General features: G+C 33.4%; 1 protein-coding gene across 2 annotated transcripts in view; it reads left to right on the top strand.

Annotated features, from left to right (window-relative positions):
- Nucleotides 1-27612, top strand: part of ERBB4 (erb-b2 receptor tyrosine kinase 4) — a 1187482-nt gene that overhangs the window by 935332 nt on the left and 224538 nt on the right. For both annotated transcript variants that reach the window (XM_012446038.2, XM_012446041.2), the window contains exon 19: nt 2733-2831. In XM_012446038.2, the coding sequence (XP_012301461.1) occupies nt 2733-2831 (99 nt within the window). The remainder of the gene's footprint in view (nt 1-2732; nt 2832-27612) is intronic.

Here is a 27612-nt window from a genome sequence, read left to right on the forward strand (position 1 = left end):
TCCATATTCACAGATGTCACTGAAGGTTTCTGTGCTAAACCATAGGACAAGTCAGTAGAAAAATATTAGGGCTTTAAGATGTTGACCTGTTACCAATTCTGCATGTGGCACTGACAAAATTTAAAGCAAGTAGGCAAATTTGTGTATTTATGAAGAAGAGGAATAGGAAGATAAAAAGATAGAGATAAATGGCAAATTTAAATGTATTATAACATACTTCCATTTTTAAGATAACTCAATCTTAGATTGTTCCCAGAGTGTAATCACCCCTACATTTTTAAAGATAATGTGGTCTGTAAATTAAATTTTATTTTAAACCTTGGATACTCTATAACTCAAGAATAAACACTATTTAATGTCCTCAGCAGAGAAAAATGTTACCCATTAAAGCATTTAATAATAAAGCTTTATTAACTTTTATTAAGAGCATTTATTTGTCTATAGTGCGTGAGTGTTTTACCTTTATTGAAATTACTTGTAATAAAAGTTTATTGGAAATTCCATAAGTTTTTATTAATTATCTGCCTGAAGTGTCTATGGTTGACACTAAGTTTTAATGAATGTATCAGTTGTTATGAAGATATACCATCTTAAACTATAAAGAATTATTCTTGACTGTAGAAATGCAAATTGGCTTAAGCAATTACTTAATTATTTTTTCTCCTAATTAGAAATATTCTCTGTTTAAGTGTAAAGATTAGAACCAATATCATTGATATCAGATAGTAAAATTTTTAAGTGGTTGGGTCCAGAAAATAGTGAAATAATGAAATAAAATAATGAAAATAAATGAATAATTTAAATAAACATTTATTTTAAGAAGAAGCATAAAATAATTTACATTGAATTTATATTCTTATTTTATTTATTTATTTATTTATTTTTGAGACAGGGTCTTGCTCTTTAGTCCAGGGTGGAGGGCAGTGGTGTAATCACAGTTCACTGTAGCCTCAACCTCCTGGGCTCAAACCATCCTCCCATGAGTAGCTGGGACCACAGACATGTGCCGGCACACTCAGCTCATTTTTTAATTTTTAATTTTTGGTAGAACTGGGATCTCTCTATGTTGCCCATGCTGGTCTTGAACTACTAGGTTCAAGAGACCCTCTTGCCTCGGTCTCCCAAAGTGGTGGGATTACAGGCATGAGCCACCATGCCTGGCCTATATTATTTTAAAAGTACACTTTAGGGATACTTTAATATTGATGCCATGTCTTTATAAAGTAACCTCCTCTGTGGTTACTTTATTGAATAATGAATGGTAAGCCTGTTTTCCACCCTGGATAACATCAGTGAGAAAATGCAGCCTATGAGTATTTGGCCTTTTTTTTCTTTTTTCTATTTCTTCTTTAATTTGTTTTTAATTTTATGCAAGAAACTTGGCTTTTTATTTTGCATTTGACACATAGATTTTCCTATTCACTCTGCCTAGTAAGAATGCAACCATAAATTCACTTTCTAAAAGTTAAAGTCTTCTATTTTCTTTATTATTGTTACTGTGTTTTAAAATAATTCTTTTGTTCAAGTCTCCTTATGATGCTGCAACTTTGAGTAACACAAATACATATGTTGTAGCATAAAAGTTCAAAGTGAAAAGTTTTTGAATTTTTTTAATTTATGACTATAGCCAACTGATATTAAGAAAGAAAGTAAAGATGTTCTGTTCAGGAATAACAAACTATTTTTTTCGTACTTTCATTTTAATATTAAAAATTTTATAAGAAATATTTTCTGATGTCAGGACTAAGGAGCTAAAATTGGACATTTTTGTTTTTTTGTCCTCATGACCTCATATTTGCATTTGTGTTCATTTGGGAAAATTTATCTTTAAAATGTATTCTTGTATTATCTGTACATCCTTGTGTGTCAGATCAAAATCATTGTCCTCATTCAAATGATATAATTCACTTTACCTGAAATGCTATTATTTAGCTTAACGTTGTATTTCACTCAAACCTTACCAACTTTATTCTTTCCCAAAGCATAGTTCCTATTCAGATAATATAATTATATTTTGATAGGAAAAGAGAACTAGCAATAGCCACTACAAATATCTTATACTTCTTCAGAGATAATAAAAACCCTTCACACACACACATATACACATGCTTTAATAATGTAGACAAATTAATATGTGCTCAATATTCCCTAGCACTTGCCTTTGAAAACTAATCTTAAATATTTACTGTTGAAAATTAATTATTAAGTCAATCTGAACTTGAAGAACATGAGAACATGCTTTTTTAATTTTTTTTTTCTTTTTACTGAATAATTAGATAATATTCAACTTGAGAAGATTCTAACATTACTTAGCCCAGTCTTATAAATTACAGATGATACAATTGAACTTCAAAAAGTAGAACAACCATGTCAAAAAGTCAATAATATCATCCAAATCAGATATTCTATGCTATCCTACTTCCATGCTTTCTTCACAATTCAAAGTCTTTTTCATGCACACAGTAGAATTTCACAGCAATGTGAACATCTTGAAAGCAGGATATACATACTGTATATTCTATATATGTAATCATATATATGAGAGTCATCTTCAGATAATGAAAGCAGACAACAAAGTTGCAGAGTAACATGTAACATATAACAGGTGCTAAATAAACATTTGTTGATTTAGCTTATAATATTGAATGTTTTAATATTGAACTTCTAAATTATTTTGTAAGAACTTAATAGGTTGAGATGTCATATTTAATGTGAATTTTTTTTCCCCAAAGGGTATTTGGGTACCTGAAGGAGAAACTGTGAAGATTCCTGTGGCTATTAAGATTCTTAATGAGACAACTGGTCCCAAGGCAAATGTGGAGTTCATGGATGTAAGTACAGACACCTAAGCAATCACATTTTTCTCCATTATCAAATAGCCTAGATAATTAAAGCAAAATAAAACAAAAACTCCACAACTTATAAATTTCTCCTATGAAATGTTATAATCTTATAATTAAAGATATTTCTAAGACCACTTCACATTGTATTATACTTTTTAGATCATCTCTGCTTCACTGCTATCTGCCTAGATAGTTCACTAGAACTTGGCTTTAGTGTTTGAAGATGTTTACAGTCCCCAAGGTGAATTATCTTCCATGTTGAATCATATGTGTAATATTCTTATATTTTCTTGTTAAATATAACCAAATAGCCCTCAAGTGACAGCAATACATAATTTCAACTGAAAAAATATTTAATAACCAAAAATAACCAATTGCATTTAATAATCAAATATCATGAGTATATTTCTTACAATTAGTTGCACTGAACAATATTAGAAAGACTATGTGGGGATGGTAATAAGTCACTAATATTTACAAAGTATTTACTAAGTACCAAGCACTGTTACAAATAATTCGCAAATAATAACTTATTTATTCCTCAAAATATGACAGACCAAGAACCTGGGGTTAACCCAAGGTTACTCCAAGGTCACAAAGTTAGAACATGGCAGGTCTAGACTTTGAGTTCAGGATGCCAAACTTGAGTAGGGATCAGTAAACTTTTTTTTTATAGTGCTGGATTGTAGTCAGGCTTTTATATGCTATGTGTTTTCTGCGGCTCAACTCTGCCCTGTTTGGTGGGAAAGCTGCTATAGATAATTAAAACAAAAACAAACTAAGTAAAAACTAATGCAAATGGGTGTGACTGTGTTTCAGTAAAACTTTTTATGTATATAAATAAGCTGCAGGCCAGATGTTGCCGAAGGTGAAGGCAGGGGCTAAAATTGAAAAATTAACCAAACTGCTTTATTTTATTATGGTTATGATGTATTTAGTTGAAAATATCAATTAAGATTAGTTTCTACAGCAAGTTAGTCTCTGTTAAATTTAAATTAAGAACCTACCTGAGTCAGGTAATTACCCCTTGACATTTACTTTTTTCAATTCAAATTCAGAAGAAAAGACTCTATGGGTTAAAATACTCCAACTATAGAATAATAACAGACCTCTAAAGAATAAAAAAGTACTTTATAAGGTCAATCAGAACTTTAAGATTTCCCATAGCAAAAATTGTGATTTGCACTGTTCAGCAAATTTCAGAGAGTAGGATGGAATAAAATTATATATGTATCATGCTGTTATTTTTTCACATTCAATACAAGATATCTTGCCAGGGGTTCTATCAAAGACCATATATGTTCTTTCTCTATCTTTTAGCATAACGTCTTGAGTAATAAGAATGATTTCTATTTCAAATGACCTTTATATGAAAGATGATGCAAGCATATGTACTTTGATTTTTTAAAAAGACAGATTGCTATATACCTCTATCCAGTTTCTCTTGAAAGCTCTTTTACAAGTTTTATAGGCGCTGTCTTTGACCTTGAATAATTTATTTTTGTATAATGCTAACTACTTTGCATAAAACTACTTTCAGCTTAACTTATTAGTTCTCATATAATGGGCTGATAATCAGCTGGCACAAACCAGCTTTTTGAATTGGTTGGTTTCATGCTTTACCAGTTGCTAAATATTTTAAATATCACCTTGTTCTGAATCTACCAGCATTTATGTAACAGACAATGAGGCCAGGAACTAAATAATGTTTCTTTCTTCAGTTCTCTAAAGATTCTGACACTCCACAGCTACGTGTCCGGGATCACATGTTAAAATTTAAAACTGAAGCCTTTTTCAGTGATGTACCAATTACTCGATTTGAGCTTGATCATAGCTATAAATTTGTGAGGGGGATTTTTAAAGAAAGTAGAAGTTATAAAGGGAAATTACAGTGAGTAGAAACAGTATAGGTTAATTTATAAAACTGGCAGAAAAAAATCGTGTCCAGCTTAGGCTGCAGCCAAAGCTGAAATTCACAAGAATGCTAATATTCTCTGCTGGAGGCTTGAACAGCCATTTTTGTCATATTTCCATGGAAACAGACTGGCAAAGGGGGGTTAAGAGGCTACAAAATAATCACACCTAGGAAAAAGCTCTAAAAACCTCATGATGATTTTGAATGATTATTTGAAAGCTTCTAACCCCATCCATTTTTTTTTTCTTGCTCTGATGTATAGTCCCATGGAAACGAGAGTAGAGATGGCAGCTTGAAGTCTTAGATTTCTGCTGAATTTTAGATGAGGTGCTGATTGAGCCATGAAAGGAGTCATTTTCCTAGATAGTTGATGGATTTGGTAACCAATAGATTCAGAAGAATCTGTTCCTTTTAAAAGTTAAAAAAAGTTAAGGTAAATATTTTGACTGTGCCTTTCCTACTTCTGGATAGATGCTAGAAGATTAACAGATTGATGGACAGCTATCAGCAGAGTTTTAATACGTACCAGGCAGAAACATGTTCTATTATTTTGGTGTCTTCTTTCAAAACATTAGAAGGATAGCATCGTGGTGAATAAAATGCAATTTAACTGGCAATATCAATGTTGAATTTAATATTTAATGTGGGCTACTATAATTTTAGCATAAACATAAGCCTATATTTCATACCTACATTTTTAGCTCATCAGTTATGTGTTTGGATCATTATAAAAGTATTTGAATAATAAACCACAAAAAAAGAGATAAGTATAAGAAAAATTATTATAATTTGAATCTAAGGATTGTGTTGAAATTCTAAATATTCCAGAGTTACTTGGTTAAAAGTAGTGTTTAACTTGTTTAGTTTAGGTTCTTTTAGATGCAGAAGCTACGCCTAAAATATGAATTTGAGTGAAAGTCATTTATTTTGGAGGTGGTGAAGGACTCACCACTAGGGGAGTGTAGAAATAAGAGGGGAACTAAGAAAGCTAGTGGCCGTTGCAAGTGACTGGAGCTCCTTTTCACTGGGAAGACTCTGGCAGCCAGTGTAGAACATACACCTCAGAATTATCCCACTCAAGGGTTAAGGGAGCCGAGGATGTAGGACTGCTGGGAGAAAGCGACATTTCACCCCCTACATATCCTTCCAGCCCAGCATGGCAAGATAGGCGTCAGTGGAAAGAAAGCTGCCAAGCAAAGAAAGGTGGGTAGGAGTCATCTGGTATAACACTATGGTAGAGTGTTCCAAGGATAACTTTCAAACTAAATAAGATCTACTGCAACCATGTTTCTGCAAACTAGTGTGTGTGCATATTTGTATTTATAAGCTTGTGCTTTTATACCATTCTTCAGGAGAAAAAAAAGCTTCCAAAGACAATGGAAATTGCATACTCTTATTAATTGTTAGAACCCCTTTCCCCGACTCGTAACTTTATGCTTGGAATAGAATAGTCTAGATTCAATAACCACCACTACTATATTCATCATACATAGCTGTGCTTTACTGGTTATTATAAGAAATAACACAAATGTAGCAACTTAATACTCAGAATTCATTACCGCATTAAAAACTCTGTTGATATTCAATGGTAAAGGAGAGGACTTTTATATTTTCTTAGAATTTTTTACCACAGGAAAAAAAATAAATAAGGAGCAGTTTGTGTTCTATTAAATGCCACACTAAAAGCAAAAGAAGGAGAGTTTGGTCACCCAGGGCTGTTACTCTGCTCACCTGAATATGTCTAATGGATTTATAATGACAATAATAACACAGTTAGTGAATGGCCAGTACACTCTTCATTCCCATAAAGAAAGATCACATTGAATAACATTAAGAAAATTACTCCAAAGGCCCACCTTCATAAGAATACCCGCATTTATATGTGCTCCTATTTCTTGTTTCAAATAAAACCATTTCATTGGGAAAATGAAGGCTTTTTCGGTTGTTTTTGTTTTCTTTTTTTTTTTAAATCCATCGAATGGTGCAGAACACATACATAAGAAATGATGCTATTGAACAAGATTCTTGGAATTGTGCAGTATCATCTCATAAAATCCGACAGACCGTTCACTTTTTCTGAGTTCCCATCACTCTGTATTTTCCCCCAATATTTAAACCTAGTATCAGTTGACTTTGTTTTTCTTTTTTTTTTTTTTTTTTTTTTTTTTTTTTTGAGACGGAGTTTCGCTCTCGTTACCCAGGCTGGAGTGCAATGGCGCGATCTCGGCTCACCGCAACCTCCGCCTCCTGGGTTCAGGCAATTCTCCTGCCTCAGCTTCCTGAGTAGCTGGGATTACAGGCATGCGCCACCATGCCCAGCTAATTTTTTGTATTTTTAGTAGAGACGGGGTTTCACCATGTTGACCAGGATGGTCTCGATCTCTTGACCTCGTGATCCACCCGCCTCGGCCTCCCAAAGTGCTGGGATTACAGGCTTGAGCCACCGCGCCCGGCCAGTTGACTTTGTTTTTCTATGTTTTATCTAAATTATTTGGTTTTGTAAAAAAAAATGAAAGAAATTCTGTGATTATTCTAAATTCTAGTGACTGATCAACAGTCATGGCTTTGTATTTGCATGATTTTTTTTGGCTTTCGTTTCAACTTTTCCACACCAAATTTACCACAGTAAAATACTGCAAGGAAACATGTTTTAAATCACATAACTTTATTATGTAAATAGTAACATTTTTATTAAAAGAATAGCTTGTTTTTCTCTCCCTATACCATAGGAAATTTTATTTATCTTATGCAACTGCTCTTTTTCTATTTTCTGAAGAAATGTTCATGTGAATTGTCTTTATATGTTTCTCTTTTCTATATTTCCTTATGATATTTGGTATCTTGGGAATTATTTCAACTCTAATTGATATCATATTAGTGGGGTAAAATAAATATAATTTATCAGTAGTTTACATTTTCTCTCAGAGTTCAACAGGCTTACAAAATTTTTTGAAAAGATGTTTTGTTCTATAACATTTTCATATTATTAAATTTCATGTGTATGACTTCACATAGTAACAGTAACTCTTAGCTATATCCTGTGTCATACTAATAGTGGATTTTTATTTGTAAAAATTTTTTTATTTGTAATTTTTGTGTACACAGTAGGTATATATATTTACGGGGTACATGAGATGTTTTGATACAGGCATGCATTGTGAAATAAGCACATGATGGAGAATGGGGTATCTATCCCTTCAAGCATTTATCCTTTGAGTTACAAACAATCCAATCACACTCATTAAGTTATTTTAAAATTTACAAGTAAGTTATTCTTGACTATAGTAACCCTGTTGTGCTATCAAATAGTAGGTCTTATTCATTCTATTTTTTTTGTACCCATTAACCATCCCCAGCCCCCCACTATCTTTCCTAGCCTCTGGTAACCATCCTTCTACTCTTTATCCTCAATGAGTTCAATTGTTTTGGTTTTTAAATCCCATAAATAAATGAGAACAGGTGACATTTATCTTTCTCTGCCTTGCTAATTTTCATTTATCATAATGATCTCCAGTTCTATCCAAGTTTTGCAAATTACTAGATCACATTCTTTTTTATGGCCTAATAGTACTCCATTGTGTCTTTGCACCATATTCTCTTTATTCATTCATCCATTGATGAACACTTAGGTTGCTTTCAAATCTTACCTACTGTAAACAGTGCTGAAAAAAACAGGAGTACAGATATCTCTTCGATATACTGATAATTTTCTTTTGGGTATATACCCAGCAGTGGAATTGCTGTACCATATGGTAGCTCAATATTTGATTTTCTGAGGAACCTCTAAACTTTTCTCTATAGTGGTTATATTAATATCCATTCCCACCAACAGTGTACGAGGGTTCTCTTTTCCATGTATCCTTGCTAGCATTGGTTATTGCCTGTCTTTTGGATGTAAGTATTAAGCCATTTTAACTGGGGTGAGATATCTCACTGTAGTTTTGATTTGCATTTCTCTGATGATCAGTGATATTGAACACCTTTTCATATGCCTATTTGACATTTATATGTCTTCCTATGAGAAATGTCTATTCAAATCTTTTGCCCATGTTTTGATCAGATTATTAGATTTTTTCCTATAGAATTGTTTGAGCTCCTTATATATTCTGGTTATTAAACCCTTGTCAGATGGCAAGTTTGCAAATATTTTCTCCCATTTTGTGGACTGTCTCTTCACTTTGTTAATTGCATCCTTTGCTGTGCAGAAGCTTTTTAACTTGCCATGATCTCATTTATCCATTTTTGCTTTGATTGCCTGTGCTTGTGGGGTCAAATTGCTTAGGAAATCTTTGCCCATATCAATGTCCTGAAGATTTTCCCCAATGTTTTCTTGTAGTAGTTTCATAGTTTGAGGTCTTAGATTTAGTATTGAAACCATTTAGAGTTCATTTTTGTATATGGTGGGAGATAGGCCTCTAATTCCATTCTTCTTCATGTGGATACCTTTTCCCAGCACCGTTATTGAACAGACTGTCTTTTTCCCAGTGTACATTCTTGGCACCTTTGTAAAAAATGTGTTCACTGTAGTTGTGTGGATTTGTTTCTGGGTTCTCTGTTCTGTTCCATTGGTTTATGTATCTACTTTTATGAGAATACAATGCAATTTGGGTTACTATTGCTGTGTAGTATAATTTGAAGTCAAGTAATGTGATTCCTCCAGCTTTGTTCTTTTTGCTTAGGATACCTTTGGCTATTCTAGTATTTTGTGGTTCCATATAAATGTTAGGATTTTTTTTCTTATTTCTATAAAGAATGTCATTGGTATTTTTATAGAGATTGCATTGAATTTGTAGATTGCTTTGGGTAGTATGGACATTTTAACAATATTGATTATTTCAATTCATGAACATGGAATGTCTTTCCATTTTGGGGCATTCTCTTCAATTTCTTGCATCAGTATTTTGTAGTTTTCATTATGGAGATCTTTCACTTGTTTGTTTAAGTTAAATCCTAGGTATTTAATTTTATGTGTAGGTGTTGTAAGTGGGATTGCTTTTCTAACTTTTTTTCATATTGTTCATTGTTGGCATATAGAAATGCTACTGATTTTTGTAGGTTACTTTTGTATCTTGCAACTTTACTGAATTTGTTTATCAGTTCTAATAGTTGTCTTGCAGAGTCTTTAGGTTTTTCCAAATATAAGGTCATATTATCTACAAACAAGAACAATTTGACTTCTTTTCCAATTTGGATACCCTTTATATCTTTATCTTATCTGGTTGTTCTAGCTAGGACTGCAAGTTCTATGTTGAATAACAGTGGTGACAATGGACAACCTTTTCATGTTCCAGATCTTAGAGGAAAGGCTTTCATCTTTTCCCCATTCAGTATGATACTAGCTGTGAATCTGTCATATATGGCTTTTATTATGTAGAGGCATATTTTTTATATCCCAGTTTTTTAAGTGCTTTTATCATGAAGGGATGTCAAATTTACCAAATGCTTTTTAGCAGAAATTGAAATAATCATATGGTTTTCATTATTTCTGTTGATATTATGTACCACATCTATTGATTTGCATATGTTGAACCATCCTTGCATCCAGGGATAATAGTGGATTTTACAAAATTCATATTACTTAATCTAATTATATTTTCTGGTCTTTCTGGTTTTGTCTGTTTGCATTTATGAAAATAATTCATCTATTCCAGAAGTGAAACAAATGCATAATTTAATTTTGTAAGGCATATGTCTTACATGTCAGAGGAAAGTATACTTTTGGCATGATCTTCAAAAGTCAGTTAACCAATCCTCTTTCCCTTAAGAAAAAAATATAGCTAAAATAATTAAGAAAAGTGCTAGAAATCAACTTTGCTTTTAAAAAATAAAAGAGTATTTTTGGAAAGAGAATCTATAAACTCCACTAGAAACAGAGCTTTCAAAAGTCTACATAAAAAATAAAAATAAAAAAATTCCCAGTTGTTAAGACAATTTCTGTTGTAGTTTATTTCATTGATTCTTGTTCATGTCCTGTTAGTTGAGTAGAACTAGTCAGTAATTAGCAGAAGCATCACATTCGAGATCACTATTTCAAAATCCCAGTCTCCAGCTACATTCTCCTTCTTTCCAGTTCATTTTCCTTTCACTGACTCTCCTTTGTCTCACTATCCCTCAGCTGCTTCCTAACTCACATCTCTCTGCAGCCTACTTAGATTCACGGACCATCATAGTAATCATGCTGTTAGAAAAAACCTTGAATTGCCTGCTTCTTAAAATCATGCAGGGAGTAAGTAATCCCAGAAGTATTGAAATATCTCAGTGCAAAATTCTAGACCTCTTTTCAACATGTAAAGTTTTGCCTAGATTATCTCACTAGATTACCAAATTCCATCTCTCGTCGTTTTATGAATCTGACCTCGTCTCCATCTTTAATATTGCCACATGGAAATCTTAGGAACATCTCAAATTTATCACACCACAATGGATCTCTTCTCAGTCTCTTCTGCCTTCAGTTTTACCCATTTAAATAATTTGTATCTCTATCCACCCTATTGTCCCTATCAAGATTTAAAATTTATCCTTGAACGTCACAACTTCTCAAACCACCAACTTCCAATTCAAGAGTAAATGCTTTGATTCTATGCCAAAAATACATTTGGACAATTTCCTCTTCTTTTTTGTACTCTTTTGCCATCATTTTAATCCAAGCCCTCAACTTCTTCAGCTTAAATTATGAGACTAGCTTCCAATTTGATCTCCCTACTTTTTAACACAAAGCTTGAATTTTGCAAGTCCTCTGCTTGAGACTTTTAGTGGCTTTACTGAAGTGAAATACTAGATTCTTAGCTTACAGAGCTCCTGATTTCTTTTCCGGTAGTCTTTCTCTTCACTGACTTTCTTTCCATTCCCTTTATAAGCCAAGCCAGTCAGTGCCTTCACTTGAACTGTTCATCTTCCAATTATAGCTAATGAACTCCTAGTTATCATTATTTTCTCAGCTTAAGTGTACTTTTTCAAAGAGCACTTTCCTGATTTCTTAAATTATAACTTACTAATAGTACTCAGAAATGTTCATAGGTTATCATATGTTAATATTATTTATCCTAGTTTTTATTGTAGAATTCCACTCTCTACCACTAGACTACAAAATCCTTGATGACAGCAACTATGTCTGCTGACTCCATCACTGCATATCTATGAGCAAGCACAGTATAAGCACATAGGAGACAGAATAACTACTTGGTTAATGGTCTAAATTAATTTTTTTCCTATTTTTTAAAGACTTATTATTCCTCCTTTATACCCTCTCTATACTAGCCTAATTCATTTCTGTGGTATTTTTTCCCATTGTTCTATCTTTATTTGGCATATTGTACTTGCGATCATTTTTCTTAGATATTCATATTGCTCATGTCTGATTCATTTCTACAAACTCAGTTTAAGATCTGTCTTGAATCTAGAGCACTAAATGAGTCACAGAGAAATAGACCTTCCATTTTGAGTTGGTATTCATGTACCTTCTGAAAACCCTTTGAGGGGGAAGACCCTTGGAAGATTTTCTCCTATGCATGCAATAGACCAATAACCTTCCTTAGTTTCTATTAGGGGAACCTGTTTTCAGATAATCTGTTGAATGCTTGGCTGTTAGTGTTTCCGTTATATATGGGAAGGTAGTATTAGGTTTCATTTTTAGCTTCTTAACTCTTGAGTTCTTTGGGACTTGTGTAGTAATTTTGGATGCTGTTTGCTTCTCCAATTAAAATCTATATCAGCGTCTCTTCTCCTTGTCACCTCTCTATTTCTGTTTCAGTAAGAGTAAGAATACAAGGATGAAAAGAAAAATAAAGTTGATTTTATCACAGATTTTGGCAAAAATAAATGAAAATATTTGACTGCAGGCATACAAATCATTTCCAGTAAGAATTAACTGAATTTAGTAGGGATCCTAAAACTTTCCCTTTAAATATTGCCTTAGGGGATACAAAGACAAAGTACTTGACGAGTTTTGCATTCCAACAGGCTTAATGTCTCCACTGAAGTACCTAAAAGAGACTCTTCACATCTAATACAGGTTGCTCTCTGTAAGCCTCAGCAAATAACTTCATTAGCTTTTTGTCTGCTTCTGTTTCTCTAAAGCATTTCTTCTATTTGTGTGAATGAAAGGACATTTCTGTAGAGCATATAGTCTACTGTACCAATATTTGCATTTAGTAAATGGAAATCAGTTGTCTGTTGAAGACATTGTTTTCTGTATTGTAGGTATTCTCCAACTCTCTAAACTACAATCTGTGAATTTTGTACAGGACTAGAGGATGTGTTACAATGCCACACAGAGCTGAAAGAGAATTAAGCTAATCATGTACAGTTTCTTATTACAATATGAACAGCACCTGATAGTTATTGTGACTTAGGAAAAATCCCCACTCAGTTTGACTGTATCACTAAGAGGAACAGTTTATATATTCAGACTGTTCATAAAATGCATGTAGAAATCTTTTGCCCAAAGGACAAGCAAACACCAGAAAATAGAATTTCCAAAATATCAGCAATTTCCAGTATGTCAAACCTCGATGGTTTTGTTAATGATCCGTTTCTAGAGTTAAGAATACAAAATGCTGTTCCTGCAGGAGGAAGAGACTATCTGCTTAAAGTCCTGGTTTGCATTATATGGCATGAAGTAATTAGTTATTAATAGGTCAGTAATTTGGATAAGGGAAAAAGGTTTTACTATACTGTGATAATTGCAATAGGTACATAATCCAATAAATCTAATAAAAAGACACATCTAAAAATCTAATAAAAAGACACCTGTGTATCTTTACATATGTATGGTATGTGGATAAAAGATAAAAATACTCTTCATCTTCTTTTTATTTAAGTTGAATGATACCATTGGGTAATCACCTATTAGAATGATCACATGGCTGACATTGCTAAAAGTAGTATTACAAAAGTGACTACTTTACAAGGATATCTTTAAAAAATTTTTTATGATAGTTTCTTCAAAATAATCAAGGGAATTCCTAATTTTACTTAACACCACAGCTGTAACAGTCAGAGGTTTATGTCTACAATTTCCAAACCATAGACTGACAGAAAGTAAACAAAGCCCTGTTGATGGCCTCATCATTTTCTTCTTATTTATTATTGCTCTGTATGACATTTTATGTTACTCATTCTTACTCTCAGATTAGAAAATTAAACTGTGTATAACTTTCTTAAAACGCACATAAACACACAAATCCTCTGAATTTATTTTAAAAAAAGATTCTGGTTCCCAAGCATGGTGGCTTATTCCTGTAGTCCCAGCTTGTTGGGTGACTGAGGTGGGTAGATACCTTAAGTCTTGGAGGTCAAGACGGCAGTGAGCAGAGATCATGTCACTACACTCCAGCCTGGGAGACAGAGTGAGACCCTATCTCAAAAAAAAAAAAAAAAGAAAGAAAGAAAAGAAAAGAAATCGAATGCCAAAATGTTTTTATAAACATGGCATAAATGTTTTAATCATTAACACTTTTCATAAAGTGATTATCATATAATCTATACTTATTTGAGTCTACTAAAAAATCATACTATTCTATGTATCCTACCTATATAGCTTGTTTTTTTCCCCCAAAACTGCTATTACATCTCCTAAGAGGCCATCTTTTTGGTGCCTGTTGCTTAAAGTTTATAGCATGGCATAGTGTGATTAGAAAAAATTAGCACCTCTGAGGTATTACAATTATGAGACCAGTTCATCACAGAGGACTAAGCAATCAGTGAGGGTCCTGGAGATCTCAAAACTAAAAAGCTTAGGGTTTTCCACAGTAATCTTTGCTGCTGCAACTTTATCTATGGTTTTGATCCACTTAAAATTTTAATCTAACCTCTCTCAACTTAAATGTCCCATCATCTGTTAGAAAATAATTAGAAGCTGTAAGCAGAAGTCTGCATACATGGAGTTCTTTGGGAGTCCCTAAGCTCATTGAAGTGAGGCATTTGACGGATACTGGTCAGCTAATATTGGACCAGAAGCTAATAATAGTGAAAATGCTGCTTAGCTAGGTGAGAAAGTTAACTTGAGAAAAATAAAAATGAAACACTTGGGATTTATGGTCAGAAATAAATTTCCCTTTTTTATTTGTTTCCTGGTAAGAAAATAGCCAAGGGAGCCAGTTATTTTTTCATTTTTTAACATTTTTTTAAACAATTTATAATTAAGATCTAAGGGCCCACTTGATATCAGCTCTATTCACTATAATTTCCTTCTACCCCCACAAAGAAATTTTGGTGAATCAGGAATATGTCTGGTATAATGAATACAAATAATAGGTAGATCTGACCAGTAAATTAAAAATTGTCAGGTCTAGCAAGCATGTGGAAAATTAAACATAGGAAACATGTGTAATCTTTTTAGGAGATTTGCAAACACAAGGAGTGTGAGTTTAACATCAGAAAAGGTTTTTCCTCTTGTGATTAAAGCAATGCACCAAGTGCCTTTAAAATAAATTTATTTCAAAATGTACAACACTCATTTAATGAATGTGTTACTATACTCTTATGAAAGAAAACATATTGTATTCTTTTGCAGAATGGCTCATCAACATACTTTTTTTTTTTAGTTTTTCATATAATGTTGATTTTTTAAAAGTAAATTTATGAATTCTCTTATTGGGTTTATGTGTTTGAATATATTTTGAAAATGTGTTCTTCTTTTCACTTGTACATACAATTATCTATCATATAATGATCATAACAATATTTATAATATATCTTTATACTTTTCAGATTCATAAATAATATCAATAGGTTCATTAGAGAGAAATCAACTCTTCTGCTTGGTAATTCAATTGTCATTTAAAGTAACAGCCTACAGAAAAAAAAAATATTTTTTTCAAATCCACATTCCTTTCCAGTTTCAAATCCACATTCCTTATTTCCCCTCTGGTTATTTTCTCTTATAATATCAACATCTCTTGAGTAGTCTTTTTTATGTACAGGAAATCTGTATGTATGTACTTTGTGGGCATATGTAACTGTGAAGGAAACAATAATCCCATTTACAAATAAGATTGAAATATTTAGAAATGGCTCAGATATAATTCTGCTAGCAGAGTTTTCTAACTGAATGTGAAGCAAAGTACTTTCCTTAATGAGGCATAAAGCCTTTCCACTGCTTCTGAAATAAACAGAATTGTTACATTAGATTATCATTCTTTTATTTAATACTTTTTCTATTTTACAGAGAAATTTACCACCATCTGTGTCTAAAATTTAATTAATTTAAACTCCTGGGTGACTTTAGTAAAAGTTTTTTAAGTGGGCAGTTCTATTTTTTGATTTTAATATTTTAAAGAGAATTTTATAAATAGACCTCTTAGCTAAAAGAAATACTGAATTTAGAATCTTGGTATAAAAGATCTTGGTCTAAACTCTCCTGTTACCTACAAGTTGGGAGCTCAATAGGAGCCTAGCAAATCTGTTTTTGAAAGGCAAATAAATAAGTTTGCTCCTGGGTTGTTGAGGATGTTAAAAAATGATTCTTATTATTTATTTTGTGTTATATAATATAAATATAAAATACTATTTTTATAATTCTGGCATGTGCTAATAACTATAATAATGACTTAATTATAGTATGAAAATACACATTATCTATTAAATTACTTACGAAATAACTCAAGATATTATGGGAAAATAGCCTCTATTTACTATCTTTTGAGGAATGTTCCCTTCAAGATGACACACTTTTGAACTGGAAATAAACTGGATGTGGTGAACTCAGTTTCAACGTTTGTAAACTCTCTCAGGGGTAAATTCTGGCACATATACCAAGACTTTGGTTTACTTCAGGTTAGGACTGCAGCAGGACATATGTTGCAACGAGATGCACGGTGGGAGAAAACTCTTGTATTTTCCTAATGTGGTCCATCTGAAATTGCTAAGTCTCAAGAGACCCTCATCTCCAAGCATCTTTCTATAGTCTTCTTTCCAGAGATTTAACATAATCATTTCCTAGAATTAGTAAAAATAGCATACAGAATGTTCCTCTGGTGGATTTAGTATTCATCTTATTATAGGGCTTATGTACCATTGCCCATTTCTAATCAATAAATTATTTTCTCCCTTTTAGATTTAGATTTTGATTAGCTTGAGCTTTGTAAAGCAGTATCAGAGGAACAAAAAGAGAAAAAATTTCTGTAGTCTGTTAACTGTGATCCAAGTGTATTGAATACGTTTTCTTCCATTCATCATGGTAATAAAGTAACAAAGACTATCATCCAGCTTTAAACTATAAGTCCACAGAAAGACTTACATAATTAGTGCCAACTTTTTATAAAAAGAAAATGAAAACCTATATTTAAGAACTTCCTATTATTTAGGAATTTTCTCTGCATGTCTTTTTTTCACATTAGTAATTCAAATAGATACAGGATGTTTTGATTTCTAAAGGGTTATATATATGCCAGATTGTTATTTTGTGGATAGTAAATGAAGGTTTTGAAGTATTTCTGTTAATAGTACAGGGTTTTATTTTCATCGCCTTAAATGAAGTGCATTCAAAACAAGGCAGTGTTGGTTCAAGGTTAACAGTCGGTCAATCAAGACTTGATGAAAGACAGTTCTGATATTTAAGTCAACCAAACAATCTGTTTAAAAATATGTATTTGCCAGCTAAGATATTTTTTGAAGCATGATCCTAGGTTATCTAACTGTCGTTTTGGTGATGAGATATTACATTACAAGGTCTCTGTGCTATGAAGTTGATGAGACTGACTGTGAACACTGGCATACACCTAAACTATTTGACTTACAAATCAGCATTCAGGCATAAAGTATTCAGGGACAAGGGGCCTTGGAGGATTACTAAGTGATATTTACCATTTGGGTTTTTCCTTCTCAAGTGTTTAAATTTCGGAATATGTCAGTATTTGATAGGGAACACTGGCATAATTTCAAGGTGAAATTTAAATGTAAGTAAGAACAAAATCAGTTTCATCATTTAAAGAAACAGTAAACAAACACAAAAATTGGTAGAGCTCAATCAAGATGTGGGAAAATCTCATGACCCACTATGCTTATATAAGCTGAGTCTCAAATCATGTTTCTTTCTCTCAGGGTGTTGATTGCATTGATAACACCTTACAGAATGTAATAATGTATTTACATTTCATCCCTGATAACTAGCATTTTTAATTTGCCATTGCAACATCAATTGACCTATATGTTAGACTACAAGACTCAATCTGTAGTGTGTCAAGAAAAAATATAACATGTTATAAACTAATTAATATTTTGAGAGATTAGAAAGAATTTCTTTAGAAATGTGGTATTCTGTAAGAGTTCAATCAAAAGAAAGTAAATTAAATATGCCCACTTGAACAATTTATGGAAAGCTGGTGGAACCCAAATAGCAGGCATACAGCTGTGCCTCAGGAATGACCTGAAACTAGAAATTTTCTAGTAAGCACACTGCAAGCATCTATAGAGACCTTTTCTACCTCAGCTTCTCCCCAGCTTGTGTGAAGTACTCTCATTAACCCCTAGTCAAGAAAGCAGAGTTTAGGAAAATGATTCTCATTGGCTTCTTTCGGGATTGTGCTCATCCTTGGATCAAATGAAGAGGGCATAATCCCATTGTTTAAAACGGCTGCTGATGGTCCAGGAATTTTATCATGTACATTGAGTGAAGACCAAGATTAATAAAAGGGAGAGGGAGGAACTTGAGAGACAACCCGATAAGTGACTGCTAAAAACAGTTAATACTTCCAGTCCAACCAGAGACCAGAAGAAATCTTTGTTTCAAGCTACATATATTTTTTTCTAATTCACCTTTTTTAATGGCTAATTTTTTTCAGTATGATTACGATGTAGGTGTTGTTCATTGTTGATAATCATTTGATAAGATTTTTTTCCTTAATGTTCTATGTCACTACATCCAATTCTTCCAAAGTATATGACTAGAATTCTCTTTTCCCTAATGTCAGATACTTCAGGAAATCTATCAGTTACTCTTTTCTTCTTCTTTCTTATCTGGGATAAATCCTTTCTTAAAAATTCCACTCTCATGCTACAGCCTGGACTGGTAATATCTAGGTCAGTGGCCCAGCTATAATTCTAAGTTCTCTCTTTCTCATCATTCAGAGTCCCCCTTTGCTTCTCAGCTGAATTAGATCATTTAGTTCCGGGATACTGTATCTTTCTCTTTCTTAGTTTAGTATTGCATTTTACTGAAAGTGTATCTGTAGTAGTCTATGCCCAATCAGGAGATAGAATCCAATCCATGCTGTGGGTTAAAGAGGGGTAAATTTAATATGAATAATCATTAAACATGGCAAGAGTAACTGTCATATGTAAGGATATTTTATATGATACCCTAAGGGTGAGAGAGAGTACCTAAGAAAGGTCAACTTGAAGGGGTCTATACTTTGTCTCAGATGTGTTTTGGCCATAGGGTAGCAGAGAAGTTGACTAGTTTAGGGAGGCTGGAGTTGGTCTGAGTTTATTGAGCAAACAGTAAACATCCTCTGGATTGGAGGCTGAGGAACAAGTGATAAGCAACTGCTGCTGTTGGGGAGCAGGTGCTTAATTGTGAGGGGGCTTGCTGGTGGAGCCCAAGCAAAGCAGGCCACTGAGTGCAGATGGTGTGAGGGCTTGCTGACAGAGTCCAGGCACCTGCACTGGAAGGAGGCCTAAATCTCTGGTTTTCATGTCAAAGGACTGTGTAAAGGTTATCATCAAGCCAAGGCTTTAAGGTCAAAGAAGACCAATCAGGTCCTGGCCCTGTGACTAGGACGGGCTGTACCAAGTGTTCTCACACTCAAACTGCTGACCACCTCCCTACACCTAACACCTGCCTACTCCATTCCCAAACCTATGCCAGAAATTGCAGGAAGTCTCTTCTTCCTGCATTATCCCTGCGGAGACCACTACCTAAAATCTTAACATCACGCTCTCTTTAAAGAAGATATGTTTAAAGGAATTCAGTTATTTATCACAGAGGATACATTGAAAGGTATGTTTATAGTTGAGAGATAATGAATTAATAATTGAAACAATCATCTTACCCTAATACTTTCCTATCACATAATGTTTCCTATACATGTTAATATTTATTTTCTTTTGCCTCCCTCCCTCCCACCTTCCTATTTACTTGTCTTCCCATCTTTCCTGTTTTTCTATCTTCTTTCAGAATTGACACATTCAAAAATACTTTTATACACCCACCACTTGTTTGATGGTTTGCCTGGGTATGAAAGTCAGTTGATAGTTCTTTTCCCTCAATATTTTGCAAATATTTTGCCGTTTGTTTTAGCTTCCAGTACTGCTGTTATTGCAGTCCAATGCCATTTTGATGCCAAATTCCTGTTTTTCTTTTGGTAATATTTGGGAATCTTTTCTCTTGTCTTGTATGTTCAAAATTTCCAAGCAATGAAACTTAGGACTTTTTTTTTCCATTCATTGTTCTGAACTCTCGAGGGATGATTTAAATCTGGAAACTTTCGTCTTTCAACTGGGGGAAAATCCCCCTACACCCACGGCATCTTTGATAATATTTATCACGCTTCTTTTGTTCCTTTTTCTGGAATTCTTATTAATTATATGCTGGACCTTCTAGATGGATCCTTTAATTTTCTAGTACGTTTTCTCAGATTTTCCAGGTTTATATTTTTTCTATTTTTCTGAGAATTTTCTGGACTTTACCTTCTCAGTTGTTGTGTATGATAATACCATATATGATAGTCCCCATTTTAAAAAAACATCTCTGTTGTCATCATTTTTCTTTAAATGCATGATTCTTGGTTGATAAATACAATATATTTTTTCATCTGTTTTAGGATGCTAATTTCTTAAATGTTATTTTCAAGTCCCTGAATTGTCTCCTCCCTCAGGGTTCTTTTCTTTCTGTTTGTTTAAATGGGCTCTGTTTTTAGAACTAAAGTTTTTGCACAAGTATCTGTTGATTTGACCTTTACTGTGAGCAGTTATGTGATCATCTGTTTGAGTTAGCCACCATAGTTAGCTCCAAAGATTTCTCCTTCCAGAGAGAAATCTGTCAATTGACTGCTGGTAAATTGCATATCTGGCTGCCAGTATTTTTACAGATGATTGCAAGTAGTTTGATTCACCATGTAGACTTTAAAAAAAGACAAAAAGACAAAAAAAAGCAAGATATTTTTACAGTTATCCTCCCCTCCCCCATTTTCCACTGTGTGTGGTATCCCCCAATATGGCACTTTTTTGACTCAGTTTCTCCATTTACAAATTTGTAGTTTCTTGCCAGAATACACCTGGTACTCTGAATAAAGAGATTTTTAGGCCGGGTGCAGTGGCTCATTGGGACGCCGAGGCGGTTGGATTATGAAGTCAGGAGTTCGAGACTAGCCTGGCCAACATGGTGAAACCCCATCTCTACTAAAATTACAAAAATTAGTTGGGCATGGTGGCGTGCATCTGTAATCTCAGCTACTTGGGAGGCTGAGGCAGGAGAATCACTTGAACCCGAAAGGCGGAGGTTGTGGTGAGCCAAGATTGCACCACTGCACTCCAGCCTGGGCAACAGAGTAAGACTCTATCTAAAGAAACAAACAAACCAACAAACTACAAACAAAGAGATATTTAGAGACTTTAATAGTAGCTTCTAACTATTTTAATTGTTATTCTTGTTTTCAGCCCTACCTTTTAACTTCATTATCTGTACTACTGAATTTCCTAGTTTTTATGCCCTTTCCTATTTTTTCCTGACTGAAATGGCTTTTGTGTTATTGGCATCCCTCTTTGTAGGCACTTGGCTTTTTGCTTTTCTCATTTTGCTATATCCATTTCTTATGATTTTTCTGAAATCTGTTGTCATTTTTTTCACTTACTATTGTCCCATTCTCTTTATTTCTGTATTTACATATATTTTACTACCTTAACACTTTCACACTTGTTTTAGCATGATTTTGGGAAGGAGCAGAGAAAATACATGTTCTTAAAACAGTTAGCTGGAAGAATCACAAGGAAATGAAATTGAAAAATCCTAGGAGAGCTTCTAACCTTATTTTGTTTCTTCCTATTGGGTTTTGTGAAGGTAAAATGAAAGAATTAGTATCTTCTAATTTCAGCCATTCAGTAATCTCATTCTATTGTGGAAAGATTCCCTTCTAAGACACAGCACTAGATATTCTTTGCACGATCAATGATTGCTTATTGAGAGCTACAGGCTCCTTAAGCAAACAGTCTTGTCATCCCCACATGGAAACAAGAAGGACAAGAAGCACCCATATTGAAGTGGTAGTTTTTAACTTTACTTAAAGTAGTCACTGCTGGGAAAATATTTAAGAAAATATCCCCCAGATTTCAGTTAAAAGTGAAATTCTTCTTTGATTTTTCTCGTAAGTTAAAATTTTAAAATATTGGGAATAGTTAATTAAAAGTTATCCTCTTTGATTTAAATACAAGAGAAGTTTTGTAGGAAATACTATGTGCAATCTAAATTGGCTAAAGATAGAGGTTGGCAGTACTACTTATTATTAACAGCTACCGAAATATTTATTGTGTCCATTGTTTTCATAGACTATCGAGGTATAAATTGCCAAGGTGAAAGAAGACATTTAACAACTGCATGCTTCTTGACAGAAGGACTCTAAATGTTGACACACCAAATCTATCTAACTTGAAAGGAAAAAAAAAACACACACACACAGAAGAAATTATTTTTTGTGAGCCAGTTAGCTCAAAGAATATCTTCTTACACAGGGCTGAAGGTAATTTAAATTAGCATGACTAATTATATTTTTATTCCAAAGGTATTTTCTTTGTAGGCAGAAGTAAAAAGACCCCAAAGCAAGAGCTCTTATCATTTTTTCAATTCAGAGATTTTGTTGAAAAATCTGATGAAAGCAATGGACCCTTTGTTCAGTAAAAGTATGCATACGAGTGTATTCAACCATGACTTTCATTCAGTTCCTGGGGATTTGGAATCCCTCTGGAGGGTATATACACAGTTAAGAATCACTGGCTTAAAGACTTTTCTTAAAACCCAGTGTTATTATGCTAATATTACAACTCTAAAGGAGACTTAAGCGGTCAATATGTGCCCTTGGACTGCCCAAAAGATTATTCTGAGTCATTGGTATTTTAACAGTGACAGTGTATTAGGACTAGTGTCAGGATCTTTGTGTATCTTACCTTATTTAATCTCACAACAATCTGTAAAATAGGTGTTATACAATGAAAACACAAGTTCTGAGAGGGTGCATGCAGTTCCAAAGTCCCACAGCAAGAAGTGATGGAGCAGGGCTCAAATCTGTGACATGACTCAAAAATGTTTCCTTCTGCCAAGTGATGATACTCAAATTGTTGGGTACATTTACATGGACCATCTAACAAATATTGAGTAACACCATCTAAAAAAGAAAAGAAGAATATTCATTTCTCCTTTTCCTAGTATATGGTACACATGTATGTATCTCCAAGTTTTGACTTTACTAGAAGAATTTTAAAAGTAGGAGAAAACAGGTAAATTTAATATAAAGTCTAAATAAAAGAAAATAAATAGGAGTATTCCAATATTAAGAATGGTTCAGGTAAAATTAAAAAATAAGTTTCTTGATTTTTTGCCAAGGTCTTTCTTCTGAAAGCCTTTATTCTGAAACTTAGACCAGAATATTCAACTGTTAGTACTAACTAGTTCAAACAACATAGAGGATTCAACATACCCTAGTTTAACATACTCCAAACAGATGTAAGCTTTACTCCTAAGCCTGACTTGCTTTTCCCATGTTCTTATTGTAATGAATGTTGATATCATCGACTGAGTCACCCAAGTCATCCACAACTTTCCTCTATTTCTCAGCCCAGCACAGTGTAGATATTTCCATTTTGATCTGTCCCTAATCTTTCTGTTTTCAGGCTTAATCGTTTCAAGTCCAAGCTTCACATGCCCGCCAGTGAGGTCTTTGGACCACAAAAAGCTAATTATCTAGTTGCAGAGGACTTGTCTAGAATTTTTGTGTAAGAAAGCTTAGAAGTATTGGCCCTGTTTGAAAGGACAGGGGACAGGAAGAGGACGTTGAGAGATGTGTGGTCTAAAGCTCTGCAGCCTCTTTTGGCTATCAGTGGTTCAAAAGATAGAGTTTAATAGAAGTGATTGTCCCTTAGAGCTACAGGTCAGAGGCCACCATGCATGTCAGGTGGCTCTAGCTAACGTCCTTTCTTATTCCCCACAGACATACAAAACTGCCACTTAATTATTCTTTTGCTTGTTTTTATAGCATTTCAATTAATGAAATAAAATAGATCTTCTTATCAAATAATAATATTATAAGAAGATACAAACTTTCTTTTTGGATAAATTTTATTTACTATTAAAAATCTGGGATCTTTTTGAATTAAAAAATCTGTTGATAAAATCCATTTGGGAACTGATCATTTCTAAGTAATAGTTTTACTGTAATGTGAAAGTTCAAAAACAAAAATTGAAATGATTGTGAAGTAGTGACTTGATGTCTCTTTACCATTTTAATAATTTAGATTTCAATTGGGTATAGCTGTAATGAAAATAAATGCATAAAAGATTAATTTGCATTGCATAATTTTTCTGAAATATTGTATAATACAGTCTATTTACCTTGATAATGAGAGTGTAACCATATTCCATAACAAGCTTCCTTTGAATTAATAATTTGTTATGTTACAAAACTTTTTAGCTCTTAAAATTTGCTTGATAAATTTTGGACAGCTGTGTTTCAATATAGGAAAACATTATTTTATCAAATAGATGTATATGTGAGGATTGAAAAAGAATGTTAATACATTCTCTACAAATGGATCCATTTATTTTCTTATGTTCTGATTGTAAACTAATATATACTCATAGAAATGCAGAAAATATGTACAAATGATTAAGTCCAGTTATGATTGCTATAAAAATTTGAAATATAACTTTGAGTCTTTATTTTTTTACTTGACTGACTAGACATGCCCCATCCCCTCAATCATATATCATAGACAATGATGGATTAATATATGGGATTTTACAGGTTTTTTTCATAACCCCACTCTCTATACACCACTTGGATGTGGCATTTTCCCTCCTTTCCTTCATGTTTTTAGGACAGAAATAGTAAGTGAATACTCTCTTGATAAAATGAGTAAGTGGGGCAGGGCCTGGTGGCCCGTGCCTGTAATCCCAGCACTTAGGGAGGTGGAGGCAGGTGGATCACCTGAGGTCAAGAGTTCGAAACCAGTCTGGCCAACGTGGTGAAACCCCATTTCTACTAAAAATACAAAAGATTAGCTGGGCATGGTGATGGGTGCCTGTAATCCCAGCTACTTAGGAGGCTGAGGCAGGTGAACCACTTGACCCGGGAGGCACAAGTTGCAGGGAGCCTAGATCACGCCATTGCACTCCAACCTGGGCAGCAAAAGTGAAACTCTGTGTCAAACAAACAAACAAAAATGAGTAAGTGTGTGAAGAGCTACATCATTCTTTAGTTGTTACACATGCAGGAGAAAGGCATTTCATGAAGAGATGAGTCAGAAGGAAAAAAAGTCATCAAAATAATAAAAGATTATAAAACTAGGACCTAGAGAAAGTTCTTCAGGGGTATGAAAGAGGCTCCCAGGGTTTTCAGGGTGCTAGAAAAGAGAAGAGATATAGAGGTTTATTAGGAGTTTCTACAGATTATACCTTAGACCATCTGACACTTAGAGAAAAGTGGGAGTTAAGGTATATATTTCATTTGTATTGTTGCTTTCTTAAAAATGAATATTTTTAGACCTAAGCATCCAGAATTGGTGGATTTATAACTACTATGTAACCAAATTGCCAGAATATATTTATCTTATTTTGAAGCCTCTTTTCTGTTCCATTGACCTGTGTGTTCCTTCTTCTGAAAATGAAAATAAAACACCATTTTGTGTACTCTCTCTTTATTGGACATTTTGATATTTGGTAAAGCAAGTATGCTTTCATTATTATTCAAAGCATTCAGACTTGTTTTTTTTTTTTTTTGCTGTGAGTTTATAATTGCATTAACATCCCTTCTTCTCCCAAATGATATCTTATATAACATTGAATTAAAAATGTAGTTTAATTTGGAGAAAGCTGAAACTTTACAATATTGAAACATTTCATTTAGACATACTTTAGTTTTATAATTTTCTTCAAATCTGATTGTGTTTTTTTCCACTGGAGTTACTTGTCAATATTTTGTTGTTTCTTTTCTTATTGTAATTGGAATCTTGTTTCCTATTTATATTTTTAATTGGATATTGTTAGCATAAACCAACTTTTCTGATTTTGTGTACAGTTGTACCTCTATATCCGGGGTGGGAGATTGGTTCCAGGACCTCTGCAGAAACCAAAATTCGCACATACTCAAGTCCCACAGTCAGCCTGACGAATCCACATATACAAAAACTTGACCCTTCATATCTGCATGATTTGCTTCTCAGCAATACTGTATTGTAGTACTAGTTGCATATGTGAAAACTGCTAATACAGAGGGCCAACTGTATTTTTAAAAATCCACCTGTAAGTGGACTCATGCAGGTCAAACCCATGGGCTGTTGTTCAAAGATTAACTATATTTCTGTGTGGTCTGTTAGTTGTTGTATTCTAACAACATCTAGTTCTTATAACTATGATGTTTTCATCTTGTTTCTGATAAAATTCCTATAGTTGTATCTCTTTTCTTATTGTTAATGCTTATATCTATACGTTCTGCTCTTTCTTTATCAGGATTTACAAGACACTCTCTTCCTCTGGTAAATCTCAAACCATATTCTCTTTTCTATTTCCATTTAATATATTTTTTATTATCTTCCCATTTCTGTCAACTTAATGACTTTTTCCCCTAGTACATCTGTTTTTCCAGTTTTTAAAAATTTGTTTTAAAATTGTAAAACTTGTCAGGAATCTTAGCTCTTGATTTTAAAGTGGTCTTGCCAAATAATCTTCAGCAGCCAACACAATGTCTCTCACACTGCAATTTCCCCAAGTTGTTTGCTTTCTAGGCAAGTTGATGCCTATAGTTTTAAGATGGATTATTGCCTTATTCTATAAAAATTTATCCCACAAAAGATATTGTACCTCCTTTTTTTTTTGAGACAGAGTCTTGCTCTGTTACCCAGGCTGGAGTGTAGTGGCACAATCTTGGCTCACTGCAACCTCTGCCTCCTGGATTCAAGCAATTCTTCTGCCTCAGCCACCACACGTGGCTAATTTTTATATTTTTAGTAGAGACAGGGTTTCACCATATTGTCCAGGCTGATCTCGAACTACTGAATTCGTGATCTGCTTGCCTCGGCCTCCTAAAGTGCTAGCATTACAGGTGTGATCCACTGTGCCCGGACTGTACTTTAAGTGACTATTTTATTTGAATATTTCTTATTCTCAAACAAATTTATTAACTGAATTTCCTCAAGGTATAACTTAAACTACTTCCTAGGTACATATAAAGACAAAAAGAAATTCTCTTCAAGAAGTTCATACGAGAGAATGCAATTTGGTTGACAATAAATTCATCGTAGACTGGATATATTATATAGACATATGACTGCCACACCCTTTATAATATTTATACAGTTTCAGTCTTGGATTGCATTGGCTTTACCTTCAGTCACTTCATGAAGTTTGAGATTATGTGAACATAAAAAGCCCTTCTTTATGAAATGAAAGAATACGTAAAAGAATGCAACAAGACCCTTTACCTAAATTATCATTATTTTAATTTTTAAAGGCTTTTTTCCTGTAAATACAGTAATTTTCTCAAGTAAGATATCACATCCATCTTGATCACTACTCTAGTTCCTAGAATAAAATAGGAGACAGTTATGAATATCTTATGAATAAACAGCTATGCTATTTAAATTTACTTTCTAATTTACACTAATTTCTCAGTAGTATGAGAAAAAATAAAAATAACTGTGACATCAAATAAG

Source organism: Aotus nancymaae, unplaced genomic scaffold (genome assembly GCF_030222135.1).
Source record: "Aotus nancymaae isolate 86718 unplaced genomic scaffold, 86718_ANA_hifiasm-v0.15.2.pri h1tg000008l, whole genome shotgun sequence".
Lineage (NCBI taxonomy): Eukaryota > Metazoa > Chordata > Mammalia > Primates > Aotidae > Aotus > Aotus nancymaae.